Source organism: Eucyclogobius newberryi, unplaced genomic scaffold (assembly GCF_026437365.1).
Source record: "Eucyclogobius newberryi isolate DKJ021-1_F unplaced genomic scaffold, fEucNew1.0.hap1 SCAF_11, whole genome shotgun sequence".
Classification (NCBI taxonomy): Eukaryota; Metazoa; Chordata; class Actinopteri; order Gobiiformes; family Gobiidae; genus Eucyclogobius; species Eucyclogobius newberryi.
In genome coordinates, this window is record NW_027315735.1 from 16,327,638 (window position 1) to 16,343,377 (window position 15,740).

The 15,740-nt window shown below is 39.1% G+C and overlaps 1 protein-coding gene across 1 annotated transcript in view; it reads left to right on the forward strand.

Annotated features, from left to right (window-relative positions):
- The window catches only part of diaph2 (diaphanous-related formin 2), a 387,159-nt gene that overhangs the window by 93,020 nt on the left and 278,399 nt on the right, over positions 1 to 15,740 (forward strand). Inside the window, exons 13-17 of the mRNA XM_072436089.1 lie at positions 2,918 to 3,034; positions 6,495 to 6,613; positions 7,642 to 7,706; positions 9,432 to 9,536; positions 15,044 to 15,412. Of these exons, the coding sequence (XP_072292190.1) occupies positions 2,918 to 3,034; positions 6,495 to 6,613; positions 7,642 to 7,706; positions 9,432 to 9,536; positions 15,044 to 15,412 (775 nt within the window). The remainder of the gene's footprint in view (positions 1 to 2,917; positions 3,035 to 6,494; positions 6,614 to 7,641; positions 7,707 to 9,431; positions 9,537 to 15,043; positions 15,413 to 15,740) is intronic.

A 15,740-nucleotide genomic window follows, 5' to 3' on the forward strand; every position in this document is an offset into this window, starting at 1 on the left:
CTAAAATAGCAGACTAACGCAGGAATGTATGTACATTCGGAAAAAAAATAATGATCATTATCTTCTAAATGTTTCTGAATTTTTCTTCCCCCCCTTAAGGCCTTCTATTTAAAAAAGCCTAGACAATTTTGTTTAGTCTTTTGAAGGGATTTAAAGGGACAATGTACAGAGAAATTAAGATAATAAAAAACAGACGTTCTGCACCAGATTATAGCAAAATAGCTAGTTTCCATCTGCAGTTCCTGATTTACAGGATTAAATGATTCTACAATGCAATTTCACCAACAAGAAGAACAATTCACAATGTCCACCGATTCACACTCACTCCCAACACCACATTTGAACAAAGTGACCGCACATCTCAATCAGCTATAAAGTAATGAAGTATTAATTAAGTATACATAATCATGAGTCAATGACATTGGAAACAAGGGGTGTAAAGGTTACTATTAATAATTGTGATTATTCAGATTGCAAAATAATCGTAAGAATTAGAAAATAATAATAATAGAATTTTAGATGCAAGAAAAAGCTCTTTCAATTCAGTTTACTCTCCAAAACAAAACAAAAATGAGTGTGCGGCTCGTGTTCAAGTGGATAGCGCACACATTGCACAAATCCGGCTTTCCACAATTTACTGCATGTCCTTCCCCCGTCTTATCCCCATTTCACGCTGCACATTCCTGTCAATTAATCATGTCAAAACTTTACTTTAGCTTTCAGAAAGTTTGATTTCGTAAAGCTCTATTTCACTGTTGTTCGGTCATGGTGTCAGTATGTGTGAATAATTGTTATTTAAAAGAGATATCACTATTGGTGACCGTGACTGACCCATGCTGTTCCGACTATCACAATAAGAATACCAACTCCAGGCAAGTACAGAGACATTCCTTTAGCCATGGGCCTATTTTTTTCAACAACCAAACCAATAATTATGCTAATTACAAATGGTAATATAGTCTGTTATTTTACAAAACACACTCGAACATGATGACAACCCACTCAGATGACAACATTTCCTTTTTTTTAAAACGGTAATATAACAATAGCCGTTTCTGTGGCAGGATTTATTGTCATCCTGTGTTGTGTGGATATATTTAGTAAAACTTTCTAAACCAGTCCTATATAGCCTTAAACAATGTGTGTGCGCATCGTATTTGTGCTTTGTTTCCGGGCAAGTCCATGAATATTAACCTGGAGTGTCCAGAGTTGGCCCATGTGCTGGGGAGGCGACTCCAGGCCACTAATACATATTAATGGACTGTGGAATGGTGATTGATTGAGCCCACCGCTGACTGGCCTACATCATACTCCACGGCCACTCATGTTTATTCATTATTTGGAGAGCGAGCGAAACAGCGGGACGACCGATGTAGAGAGAGGGAAGGGGATGTCATCGTACGGATTGGCATTCCACATTAGGTCCATGTCTGCAGCTTAGTGATAGATGGAGCTCGTTGGACACTTTCCCAGTCTGAGCGCCTTCTCATGTCCTCTCAAATGCTTCTGTGGTGAGGCTATAATTGAATCTCGTAGGATTGGTTATTCTCGCAGGCTTCACACTCGGCTAATACAGGGGAGGGAAATGATACGTTAGAGAAAGCATGTATTCCCCAGCCTTCGCTCGGCTCACCGAATTTGATATGGGATAGGAGTTTAATTACAGACATTGTTGGAATTAATAGGAAAAGTGTCAAACAGTATTTAAAAGAATTGATCGTCTCAAATTGCAGCGGCTGCAGATTGTTTTGAGTGGACGAGGAGTGGATGAAGGGGAAAGGGAGTTAGACAGAGGATTCTTTTAGCCAGGAAATTAAATTAATTGCTTTTCAAGACATATTGACGTTTCCCCGTAAAGCCTTTATTTATTTCTGAGTGATGAAAATAGACAAATTACGTTAGAACACAAATGATAATCAATACAATGTTTAACCTTGTATGTATGTTAATCGCATAGAGTTAATAGAGTTAAAGGGTGGGATGTTCGATACGTCACAACAAGAATGTATTTTTTAATATAATTGTAGCTTTCAGACACCGTACTTTTACTCCTACTTGAGTAATGTAATTTATAGAGGGACGATATTCCTACTTAAGCAACATTTTTGGTTTATCTGTGAGTACGTGATGAAAACGTTATTTTTGACAAAACATGATTGATACATAATATATAATAATTTTTGCACCCTTTTTGCAAGTATTGCTCTTCCTATGTTAATCCTCATTCATTCTCACCAATCAAACAACTCAATTGTCTCCTTTGTTTCCTTTTTCGCTTACATTTGAAAGGTTTACGCCAAGATGCGCATCCACATCCACAAAAAAACAAAACTGTCCTTTACTACTACCTACGACCTTTGATTCCTTTAGCATATTGTCATACTTGGAAGGTTAAAAATAAGCTGCTAAATGGTTTATGCCTCTCAATTTTAGGTGGAAACACAAAATTAGTACATTTTATAAATGTAATTAAGCAAATCTTAGCTCCTGTGCACAGGTCAGTTTCAATTATAGATGGAAACTCGAGCAACATTGCTTCAGCTGCTTTTTTATTCTCGCCTTAAATCTTCAAACTACTGAGCTACGCGTGTAATTAATTTCCTGTATCTTGGAAAAGGCGCAGACTGACAGGTAAACCGCAGGGACTGTTCTTTATTGCCAATACACCTCCTCTTGTGAGGTGTTTACTGTGCAGTATGTTCCCCTGGAGAAAATGGATGAGACAAGTCACATCGCTTGTTTGCTTTATACGCTGATGGCTGTCAGAGAAAGAGGTTGGGAACTGGGGAAACGAGCTAGTTTCAAAGCACCGACTAATGAAGATACAAATGTCTTAATGTCTTAAAGTGTTGTATTAAAAAAGGACTGTTATAGTTGTTATGCTTCTCTGTTGTTTTCCTTAATTCTGCCTCCTCACTGATATGGATGAAGTGTACCATCTTCTGTCCAACATGGTGAAAGATACGGGCTCAGAAACATACTTCCTATCCGTTCTTCAGCATCTGCTCCTCATCAGGAATGACTATTACATCAGGTAAGTTCCAGCATCAAATAAGCGATTTTAACATTTTAGTGCAAAATAACAAAACAGTCAAGGTTGCAGTTATGCCCAAATGGAATACTGGTACATGTGGCATTTCCAAAGTTTATATTTCCTTTTAATCGGGCAGTTCTCATTCACTTCTGCACGTCTATGGAGCTTATGTTGTGACCAAGACACTAACCTTAAGCAAAGCTGCCTTCTTGCTATCTTTACTGGGAGATATCAACGTACTAATCTATTGCGGGATGTAAAGAGGTAATGAAAAGTCAATACAAGAAAGTTTGAATGTTTACTGAGAAAATAAAACTTTATGTGAATTTAAGTGTGGGCAGTTTACATATACACTGTCTGTCTACTGTCTGTAATGAACAGTTGATGGAATGATAGGTTAGCCTTTTTACTCTGCATCTGAAGAGAAAATCTGTCAGTCACTGGGTGGAAATGCAGCCACTTCTGTGAATGGAGTGACACTGATGAATCTACTGCTGTGTCAGACCTTTTTGCAGAAATAAGACATAAAAAGAAAGTTAGATGACGGGGGTAGGATGAGAGCAGGAAGATGAATTTACCATAGACAAGTTGCTCTACCCTTGGAGTTATGAATAATGTATTCCTCATCTATTCAGGGGGAAGTGAGAAATAGAATTCACATTAACCAGCCACTACAGGCACATCCACCCCAACACCGCTGTCCATGTACCCCGCTGTAAGCCAGCAATATGAAGGATCTGGCCTCATAAAAAATGAGCTTCTTTAAAAGATATGTTTTTGAAATACATTTTTCTTTGCCAACACGCACAGAGAAGGCAGCACATGTTCACACCCAAACATTAACCCTAGAAATGCTGTCTAAGTGAAGCTCTTTATTTCCCACCCATCACTGCTCTGTGGGGAGCAGAGAGGATGTATAGTGCGGTACATATAGTGCATGCAGCTGATCTAATGTATCATATCTATTTAGTGAAGGCTTGGCTCTTTGTTTTCAAGCATGTAGCCTTTCGCCTAACAGACAAAAAACGAAATGCACCCTTACACATTATTTTGCCATTCAGAACATTCAAAATGATTATTATTTTCCTCCCATTACTTAGCATTTCCTGGATTTAAATACTTTTGGACTCGCTTATAGACCACCACATTCTGCCAAAACATATCCTTGTTGAGGCTCTAGCCATGTTTATTTCATGTTGTTTTCTCATTGCTTAGCCAACATAGGATACGGTTGGCAGTTGTGCAATAAGAAGTCTGTTTCAGAAGATAGCTTTTGACAAGGCAGGTGGAAGGAGTGCTATGTAATTTTGTATATATTTAGGTTTGACAGCGCATTTTAGTGATCAAAGAATGCCGAGGGTGTGTATGCTAAACTCGTTCCACCTTAAGAACCTGAGATTTATTTTTGGACCATGATCACCTTAAATAATCACCTTATGTCAAATAAACTAGACAAATACTATTATGTTGTTTGCACAATGCTGTACTTTACAGTAAAAAAACTGCTTTGGCTTCTAGTGTCATTTCTCCAACACAATATTTGCTCTGGTTTTCCCCCTCCAGGGCTCGGTTTATTTTTGATAATTAATCTCTCTCTGCAAGCCTAATGAATGGGAGCACATCAAACCCACCCAGTAAATATAGCGCCGATCTGCTCTTTTGGCACCCGGCGATATGGGGATTACACTGGCTATGTGGAGCAGCGCTGGATCAAGTGACTGGGTTGATGTGCTGAACTATGAGCTATCACGGGCAGAAATGCCAGAGTAAAAAAATAAGGTAGCAGCGTGGTGCAGGGGACGTGTGTTTGCTTCTGGAGCCCAGCCCTGCCCACCGCGGAGGAGCCGGCTGACAGTTCTGGGTCACTCTCTCCAGCGCAAGTTATCTCCACCCAGCTCCTATCTGGCTCTGTGATGGCGGAGGATGGAGGACGCAGGGAAAAATAGGGCGGCTTATTGAGATAATAATGCAGTGTACACTGGTGACAGTTGTAAGCCGAGTGGCACAGTGCTTAAGCGTGGCAGGGCGCTTTCACTGCCCTGTGCCAACCAGAAGTGGGCGAAACCTGCTAAAGATTAATGTAGACCGTTTTATGCTTTCAAAAAACAGTGCACCTAGATACTGATTTTATTTGCTTTGGCTTAGCAAAATGTTTGTCTTTCATATCCCTGCTGACAATAAGATATGGTCTGTCCACCCACAAAATACCAATACACAGCCCTTTGGGTTTTAATGGAAACAGGTCAGAACCACAAAATAAACTTAATTTGTTTCTGGTTGTTAACAATTTATATGCACATCCAGACAAGAGGATATGTTGTGGCATATTTTCTCAAGACCACTGGAATCCCAATAAACAATTATTTTTCCCATGTTTTGTTTTTGTTAGTGTAGGGCTACTATGATTGAGCGGAATAATCTTGACTAATCAACATTAATAATAATTTGCAATTTATTTTTATGCATTAGCTGTTATCTGCACAATACAGACTGTAAAACGAATGTCAAATATTGATTTATACCATAATTTACTCTTTATTTGTAAGTATACTGCACCTAGAATACTTTAATCAGCATTTTTTCCCCTTTAAAATGTATTCAGAATCAAAATAAATAAACCAGTCACTCAGTATTTTTTTTTCTCTCTGATGCTGATCTCATGTTTGGAAATCGCTGCAATTGAGTACAGCCATGACAACTCTCCATATACACAATTAAGAATTACTCAATTAGTCAATGTGTTTAGAATATCGAGGAAGATCCATTAAAAATAGCTCACAACTCACAAAAATAAGCCTATTATTGAAAGGTTGTCTAAACACTGTAAATAATATTGTTGTGCAAAATTAAAATAGGAGCCTAACTCCTGGTCAGTGTTGTGATACCAGTGTTCTCTCCCCTGGCATCTCTGCTTAAGGTGGCATTGTATTAGCTAAATGTCACTTACAATTAAAGTTGATAATGTTACGGAGAAAAGGTCAGATACGCACCTGGACGCCGAGGTACGACTCCCCGGCTGATTCACAAGCCTCGCTCTGTCACACCACTTAACTGGCTGACATGTTTTTTCCAGTCATTGTGCTTTCAATTGCACACATTACCCTGATTAGATTTACATTTTGCTATTTTAACGCCTGTTTCTAATTGGCAAAGATGATGGTAAATTAGGCAAAGGAGGGCGCATTCGCCGCATCATTGGCTGCAGTCAGTCACCTTGAAATGGACAACACAGACTTGACTTACCCGCTGCCTATTAATCTGCTAATTTCATGATCGTGGGTGAAGCAAGTGATGAAATGTAATGGGCTACCCTTTCTGACATGGCATTTTGTGACCTCTAGCTCAAATAAGAGAATAATTTGTGCTTAATTAGCCTGGGATATTTTGTGTCCATCATACACTTCCAATGCTTATCTAATTGTTTGACTTTTTACTTTTTTTTTTTTTTTTACCCCTGCAGGCCCCAGTATTACAAGGTCATAGAAGAATGTGTATCTCAGGTGGTCTTGCATCGCAGTGGGATGGATCCTGATTTTGGCTACAGTAAACGGCTGGATGTTGACTTCACTCATCTGATTGGTAACCCCGGAAACACACCTGCAATTTCCAAAATACGTTCTTTTTCAAACGAACACATTCTAAAATGGTTACAGACGTTTCACTATATCAGCAGGGGTTTTATCAGTAATAATGCTAAAACAACATATAAAAAATGATATTTGACGCTTCACAGTGACTTTCATTATCCTCCCACACTTTCACAGGGTTTCATTTCCCAACACCTGTAGTGAGAAGTCTCTTACAGTTGATTTATTACGAGGTTTTAACTATAAAACTTTTGCTTTGTTTTACTGGAACTTAAAACAAAAAAAAAAGGCAAAGTGGAGTCAAAACCAAATCTTAATGTTATTTTGTTGTATTTTTTTTGCCATTTTCTCTTCAAAAATAATAATAACAAAACCTTCAAATAATAGTGTAAGTATGTGCTGGTGACAGTTTAGTAACTTACCAACAAAGGGTCATTAAAAGTTTCCAAACCAACCTACAGAGGAAAAAGTTGGTGTTTTGCTTTACCTAAATTCGGTCTGAAAAAGAAAAAAGAAAGTCGAAATTTTGGTTTGGCAAATTAACACACTTTTGAGATGCATATCACCACATCTGATATTCAAAACTGTTAAAGATTCTCTTTTCTGTTGGCATGTTCTTAATGTCTTCCTTTGACATTCCCCAGTGAATCATATTCAAATAAATCTGGCTGTTGTCTCTTCTAGCTGGATGTAAAAAGGATGGAACAGCCTCTGAATCCCTTGTGCAAATGTGTGCAAATAAATGCCCTACATCAATATTCCACATCAAAACACATACAGTACAACATTTTTACCACACATCTTTCCTTGAGAATGACTGTACATTTTTGAATACAATTTATGATCAACGCTGTTACCTTTTTTATACAATCACTTTTACTTTTATGTTCAACAGCATCCAATAAGCAAAGTAGAGGTCAATATTTTTACTGGTGTGGCATGCATCCTTGAGAAAGAAGAAGCTTTTTGTGTGCGCTTTGTTAATGGAGCCTATTGAAACACACTTGCCTTGTCTTTTAGACCAGTGCGTGGATAAAGCCCGAGTGGAGGAGAGCGAACAGAAAGCTGACGAGTACTCGAAAAAGGTACGACATTAATCACTCCCAATAGCCCCTTGCAGGTTGCCGGCTCCCATCAGGAACCCTTTTTTTTTTTTCCTCCGAGATCCCAGACTAGCTATCGATTGTCGAATGCCCTGATCAATACCTGGCTGTGACGCTACATGATCTGTATCAACAGTACATTGATCGATGCCACCTACACAAAGTTATGTGTAGGTGTTTTTGAGCCCGGTTTTTCATTTCTGTCTTTAGATATTTTGATACCGACACCAAGAGAAGTTATAACTTTCTTTGTGTCTGTATTCAATTCCAAAGGGTTTTTTTCATTTAAAAATCAGAGACCAGCTCACAGTGTTTAAAAGAAAACAACCTAATAATAATAACTACCGGTAAGTACAATACTACTATTACTACTGTTATTACTATTGCTACTCCTACTACTTCTCCTTCTCCCACTATAACAACAACAACAACAACAATAACAGCAACAACAGCAATAATAATAATAATACTACTACGACTAAGAATAATAATAATACTACATTCATACATTTCCAAAGCACGGATAACCTTTTGGCTTGACTACTTTTGTAATGGAATGGGGAGTCTCACATTTGGGGGCTCAAAAATTAAAATTGCTTCCCCATCAAACGTCATAACGTCTGACTGTTGGAAGACTGATTGCAGTGTCTTGCATGAAGCTCTTGGGTTATGATTGTCAAAATTCAAATTTAAAACAAGGTTTCACATTTAAAATGATGTGAAAGGGTGGTGATGAATCATAAATCATACAATCACAGATCTCGAGTTAATTGGACACTTCTCTTGACCATAGCTACATTATAACGGGCGATGTGAATGATATCTTGTTACCATAGCATAGTTTTAGTTTTTGCCAGCTATTAAAATTTGTGCTATCCCATTCTTCGCCCCAAATTATATTTTGAATTGCCACAAACAGTCACTTAAGATGGAATTTTCTTCGCAGAGCTCAACTAACCAATTTTTTCCTTTTTTTTTTTTTAAATATGGCTAGATTGCCTCCAATGCCTCCTTGAAAGGCCCTTCCAATTGCAATCATTGCATATACGAGCTAAATATATATATAATGTAATGTGTACACCTGACCATGCTATAATTACACTCAGAATAACTCTGTTTGCACGATATAACTTGTAAGTTATAGGTGAACCTGGCACATGACATTTTTTCTTTTTTTAAGGTGAATGTGTTGTGAATGCGCAATGTCCCTGAGCTAATGAATGCATTCAATTAAAATAAAAATGGTAAATATCCAGCTAAATATGACCAGACCAACATCCTTAGGAATAAACAACAAGACAAAACTGCACAATGTACAGATATATGTTCACTAGTTTGAGGGACAAGCTTAATCAGTAATGGACCTAAATCATATACATGAAGATGTATGTACACACACACACACACACACACACGAAAAAAATGTAAATCTTGTTCCATTTCACCTCAGGGTGTTTTCGTCTTAAGAGCCCCTTTAGTCTCCTGGGCATCACGCTGAGACTGTGATATCATTGAGGTGACATCCTCTGGTCTCTGTAAAGGTTAGAACCATCAACAAAATCAAAGACCAACAATAGTAATCATTTTTGCGTCTTGTGTTTTTATCAGCGCAGACACTATGCCACTCCTAGTAGTGTGTTGGTAACTGTGTGGACATGCAATCTACGACACTCATGTACTCACTCTTCTTCATCTCTTTTCTTGCAGTTTGATGAAGAGTTCAGTGCACGGCAGGAGGCTCAGGCCGAATGTCAAAAGAAGGAAGAGAAAATCAAAGAGCTGGAGGGAAAGATCCAAACCCTGGAGTCTCAGGTAAATCCATAAAGAGAAGTGTCTGAAAAGTCTTGCTCTTCACACACGCGCCGCACAATTGTAGGCTTTATAGGAAGGTGTGAAGGCTGCTCTCAAATGAACTGTACCTGTAAATGTGATGAAAGATTTCTAACATTAGCGCAATCGGAAGAAAACGTCAGCAATGTAAAAAATAGTTGATTTGGTCAGGATGATAGCCTGCCAGTGCACTTAGAGATGCACTACCCCAGTAAGTGGAGTTATCATCCATGCAGGAATATTTGATTTAATAAAGGGTCAATCTCCTTCTCGCAGTGTATCTCTTTATGTGGGAGATTTGCTCTATTGAAACGTTTCCTATGTAATTCTATCATCACAAAGATGGATTGCATCTCCTTTTTCAAACCTCCACATCATTTCTTCGAGGCCAAAGCTCACCTTTTTAAGGAAATTGAAAATGACTGCTATTTCCCCCTTAACCCAATTTCAAACACTTTAGTACTGCCTAGGGACAAAAGGGCAGCCTGTCTTTCTGCTTAGGGGAATTTAATCTAAACCAGCATTGAACGATGGTAAGCTACATTTATATCTTAGAGTGCTTTTATCTTTTTCTGCCATTCTTCATGTTCGCACCCACTATCTGATGAAATGCACCTATATCCCTGGTTCAAGCATCTCTGGAATATTTCCTAGTCGTAACAGTGATAGCTCGCTCTTTCATTCTTGTATGTCAAAGCAGCAAACTTCTGGCAAAGTCCTGCACAAAGTCAAATAAGTTTTTCCCATATAACTTACATCCCAGAGTGCAATGTTGCCACTTCTTACCTGTGTTTGTCGTCTAACGGGTTCACAGCATACTCAATTTCACACAACTGTCCACCCATTATAATGAGACCGCTGCAATCTCAGCCGGCTTCCCTTGCGCTCTCCTCTCCCCTCCGTCTGTCAGAAATGCATGCATGAGGCCGCGTTACTTTTACCTGCCTCTTTTCCCTCGTTGAGGCTTTTATGTTGTATTTCTGAGTGTTTCCATGCCCACAACACTCTTTCCTCAGGCTCCCATGGCAGGGCTCAGTCTTTTGAATAGCAAATAGTGGATGGAGCATTAAAAGGTAGTGGAGAGTCTGCAGTCTGTGGAGAATTGAGCCATCTCTTTTTCTGTCTGAATGTGTCTTCAAATGGAGACGCACATCAACAAAGATTAACCTTAGCTGAATAGATTGACATTTTTCTTGTACGGGTATAGGTGAAGCAAAACAAGCTACTGTATAAACTTAGAATGACCAAGAATATCTAAACTGGACATACTTACAATACAGTGCAGTCAAATTACAAGCTAAAATACAATTAAAAACCTTTAAAGGTCCCATATCATGCTAAAGACTTTACAGAGCCTTTAAACTTCTTTCAGTGCTATTGGTACCTCATATATGTGCCCAAAGTGTTTTTTTGATTGATTCCTTAACTAGAGAACAGTCTCTCTCCTTCTCCTCAGATGAGCAGGCGAACGGGGGCTACCCTGCATAAGAATTAAAGAGTAAAGTGTGATTCATTGAACTGAATTATGCAGCGCGTTGTTTCAGCCCATCCTCCATGATGCACTCTTTACCTGTACATCCCCCTCATCTCCATGCTAGACTACGTCACGGGTTGGGCGGGGGAGGCAGGTCGCTCCAGTGAGGGTGGGGGCAAATCAAACTAATCTGCATTTCCGGGTTAGTAAGCGGGTCCAAGATATGGGTGATATTTTATAACTATTATTATTATCAAATATGCCCTTAGGGTAGACTACGAAAAGGGAAAAATAGCATGATATGGGACCTTTAATAATCATTTTAAAGACACCTTGAGGCATTGATGGCTCTTTTCACGGCCAACATCAATTCTTCACTTCTTATTTCCTTTCACTTTATGCTTCATGCTTGAACAACCAAAGTCTTTACATAACTATTGGTCCGTCAAATCTGCTTTGCTGCTGCCCTGCGATTCTAAAAAACCTGCGTTATCCACAACCTTTCATCTTCCAGACACCATTTCTGAGTTATTAAAAGACATGCATGTCAAAGCCACAGGTCACGACACATTTAATGAGAGGAACTGTGGCATAGTAACAACCAGGCCTATTTGATGTGGATGTTTGATTATACCTCCAATTGAGTTGAGTTTGGGTTGGCTGTAAACCAACAAAAAAACAAAACCACAAGTGGAAACCAGCTGCCCTCTTCACAAACCATTGAGCAAAGCGATTTAAGGCCAGAAAGAGTCTATTCAGTCACTTGGCTGTGGGTGTGATGAATAATGTAGCACTGCGGAGGTACATAGGAGCAGTGCGCACCATCCCATTAATCGGTTTTAACAACCTGGTCGTCTTGTAGCTGACCCAGCTGAGCCCCGCGAGGAGCTCAGGGTCTGGTGCAACACGTTTCTTTCTCCTGCCAGCTTGCCTTCCTCTTTTACACACGGTAGAATTGGCCTGAAATAGTAATGACAGGTGAATGCGTAAAAGGATGAGGTGAAGCCAGGGCGTTTGTAAACCCATTTGATGTACTTTTAATACAAAACACTAGTATTTAACAGTAGAGATCATGAACTAAGATACAGCAATAGAATTTAATTTGTATACAAGGAATGCTTTTACAAAATGTAAAGGAATGCACAATATAGCCAAATCTTAGACTTCAACAATGACCTTACATGCTCAATAAATCCTAAACATATAAAAAGAAAAGTCAAAACCCCTTTGGTCGATTCTTTTGTCATCTTTTAATTTGTTGTTTATGTGTTTCCTCATTTCGTTCCATCACCTGGTAGACCCATAAAGCTTCAATACCTTCCATTCATTCATTTAATTTTCAATGCATTCATATATTCTGATCTTGTTTTTTTCATTCCTGCATTCCTGGTGTTTTTTATATACCGGTATATATTTTTGCTTTATTGGATAGGACAGCTGTAGTTTGAAATGGGCAGTGAGAGGGTAGAGACATCTGGATATGCAACCCATTAAACCACTACACCACCAACCAACACCATACCCGCTATTTAAACCATTTTGGTCGCTTTCTTAAGTTTGTATGAACGCTAAATGGAGGCATGTTAAACAAAGGCACCATTTCTTGCATTTCTTTTCTGGTTTTGTCTGTGTATGTTTACAAGTGACAATAGGAACATGCCTCTGAGTGTGCAGCTACTGTCATTTCCTGGTGCCTTTCATCCTGGTGTCACTGTTCTCCACTGATGTTCTTTTGAAGACAGATTACATCTTCTTTTAGGTGCAAGGGTACAGCGTATTCTCCCTTTGCACATCAAATAGCTTAATCAGACCAAATTAGATTACCCCCTGTCATTTTCCGCGCAAAGGGCCATTCTTGTTCTCTTTCTTGTAACTGCTCCTTACTTTGTGGAGCTTCTTTTGTGTCTCTCTAACTCACCCACATGTGTCCCTCTGTCTGGTGTGTCTGGTGCTGTGTGTCCACTGTGTGTCGTACAGTTAACTATTGAGAGAGACGAGCTCAATAAGGCTCAGAGACTCATCCGGGAATCTGAAGCCAAGGTGGGTGTTCTCTTTGCATGTCGCCTTGGCTTAGTCACTGTCAATCAATGGATCCCACACACTCTACTTGGGGCTTTAGTATACTTCAGAGATAGTTGTATTACAGTGGATTATGTGCTTATTGTCTTTTGTATCGGCAAATAGCACATGGCTGAAATGAAGGGTCAGATAGTAAAATGTTTTCTGCAAATTCAGACATGCGCAATGAAATAAAGTAGGCAAGGCAAGTTTATTTGGGGAGCACAATTCGTACCCAAGGGAATTCAAAGTGCTTCACAGAACAGGAAAACATGCAATAAATACATAAATCACAAAACAGTTTAAGACATAAAATAGAGTGCAAATTAAATAATAAAGTATAATACAATATTAGTTCATTAGCTTAAAGGGACGTACTTAATTTGTTTCATGTAATAAAGTATAATCTGTTTAGCCACAGTATAGCTATGTAAAAGTAGCTATTCGGGTGAAAATCGGTCCATGCGCTCTGCTAATTAGTATTTTATTTTAATTGCTGTTAGTATGCAAGTTGTTAACTTTACTGCAATAAGTGATACATGTGGACTGCAGCAAAGAGAGGAAAAAAATCCTGTTCAGCACCTTTAAAGATGCGCCGCATGATTTTCATCTGCTTCTTTCCATGGAGATGCTCTTGCTTTGCCCAGACCAGAGGTGTCGTGGGCCACAACAAACACACATGGATGAAAAAGATTGCCACGGAGTGATGGGCAGTGAATGATTGTAGGTTATTACGATTAACAAGAAGTTAACAGGATGTATCCATCTGCTGTAAAAAAACTGGTCGAATTTAAGGCCTAGGTTCATGGTTGACACAGAACGGCATTCAACTTACAATATCTATCAATAAGGAGACAAGCAGATCACACCACTAGGCCAATGTTACAGGTCAGATCTATGGAGAAGTGACTGCCCACACTAAGGGTGCATGTCTTTCTAACAGTGAAATAAATGATAGATACATACTTTCAATGGCATCTTGTGTAATCTTCCAGGCAAATAAATAACATCTCTGTGGAGACAAGCAGGTGACTCAAGAAGTTAAGCAAGCCTTTAAGTACCTTAGGTTTATTAGCATTTAGCACTACTTGTAATTAATAACATCCCTCACCTTTTCAATGCTTTTTGGCAGTAGTTCAGTTTTTATTATTGCTGTAAAAGAAATAAAATAAAATGCAATATTGAAATTCATCTCATTTTTGAAACTCAGACACAGGCTGTAGGAGAGACTGATAAAATGACTGACTCAAAATGGAAAACAACTGAACTCTTATGTTCCTGCTAATTTTCTTCTATTCTCTTCACTTTAATCTTAGAAGAGAAAATTGGCCACAGAGGGCTGTAGACTGGCACACATGTAATCATTGAATTTGGATTTTTCACTGAAGGGCTCTAAGCATTTTGTGTGAGAAGCTCCTCAAAGAATACCTTTTAAAATGCTAGCTCCTGAAATTGCATGCAGGAAACGCTATGTAATGAAACACCATTGTCTATAATGTCCTAAATAATAGGACAATCACATTTAAAACGTACAATTAGCATCAAAAACTGTTGCGCAGAATCAGCTCTGCAAATGAGAAGTGTAAGTGGAAATACGTGATAGAAACATCTGGCATCTAATCAGCTCCCAAGATCAAACTTGATTTCAGCGTTGCTGTCTCTAATTGCACAATGTTCTTATGCAGTTTTATAAGAACATATAATAGTGTTACACGTCAGAACATACTGATGCTTTCATAAGTTTACTGTGTCCAGTGCCATCCTGAAGTGCACCAAGGGGGCAGTATTACATTACAAACCACAAAAAATAGCTAAATAAATAAATAAATAACATTTTGAAAAGTATTAAAACTGGCCAGCCAATTCAATAACCATTCTAATAAAGTTTTTTGTGTCATTGTCTCTTTTTGTTTTCGCTTGTTTTTTCGTGAATTACATAGTTGTGGTGTCATTGCAGGTTGCGGCAGGTCCGACAGCTGGAGGAGTTCCGCCGCCTCCACATGTAACAGGTGGTGCTCCGCCTCCGCCCCCACCTCCTCCCCCTCCTCCCCCCGGGGGCTGTCCTCCTCCTCCCCCTCCTCCTCCCCCTCTACCAGGACATGCAGGTATGCCCCCTCCTCCTCCACCACCACCACCGCCTGGAGGAGGACCCCCACCTCCTCCACCACCTCCTGGGTGTGGAATCCCACCTCCCCCGCCCGTCTTTGGTGGTCCAGGTGGGCCTCCTCCTCCACCGTCTCTGCCTGTGGTCAAGCTGCCTTACGGACTGGAGCAGAAGAAGGTCTATAAGCCTGAAACTGTGATGAAGAGAGTTAACTGGACAAAGGTAATTTTTTACAACATGATGATTTTGTTGTTTTTATTAACGATATTACAAATTAACCCAGGTCTTAAACAAGGGATGTTGGACAAGTCACATTATAATTAAAACATGCATTTTCAAATTGGGACTAAACTAGAACTGAGCAATGGTATGAACCTCAAAGGGGACAATTAGTGCAAAACTAAACCTTTTTCTGTACCAACAGAAGAAGACCAGGTACCAACAGTAATACTCATGCTCCATTTGTGAAACACATTTCAATGGATAGTATATTATAGTATATTAGTGTAGAGAAAGATGAGATCAGTTTTCATCATTTTGTGAGAAAGTC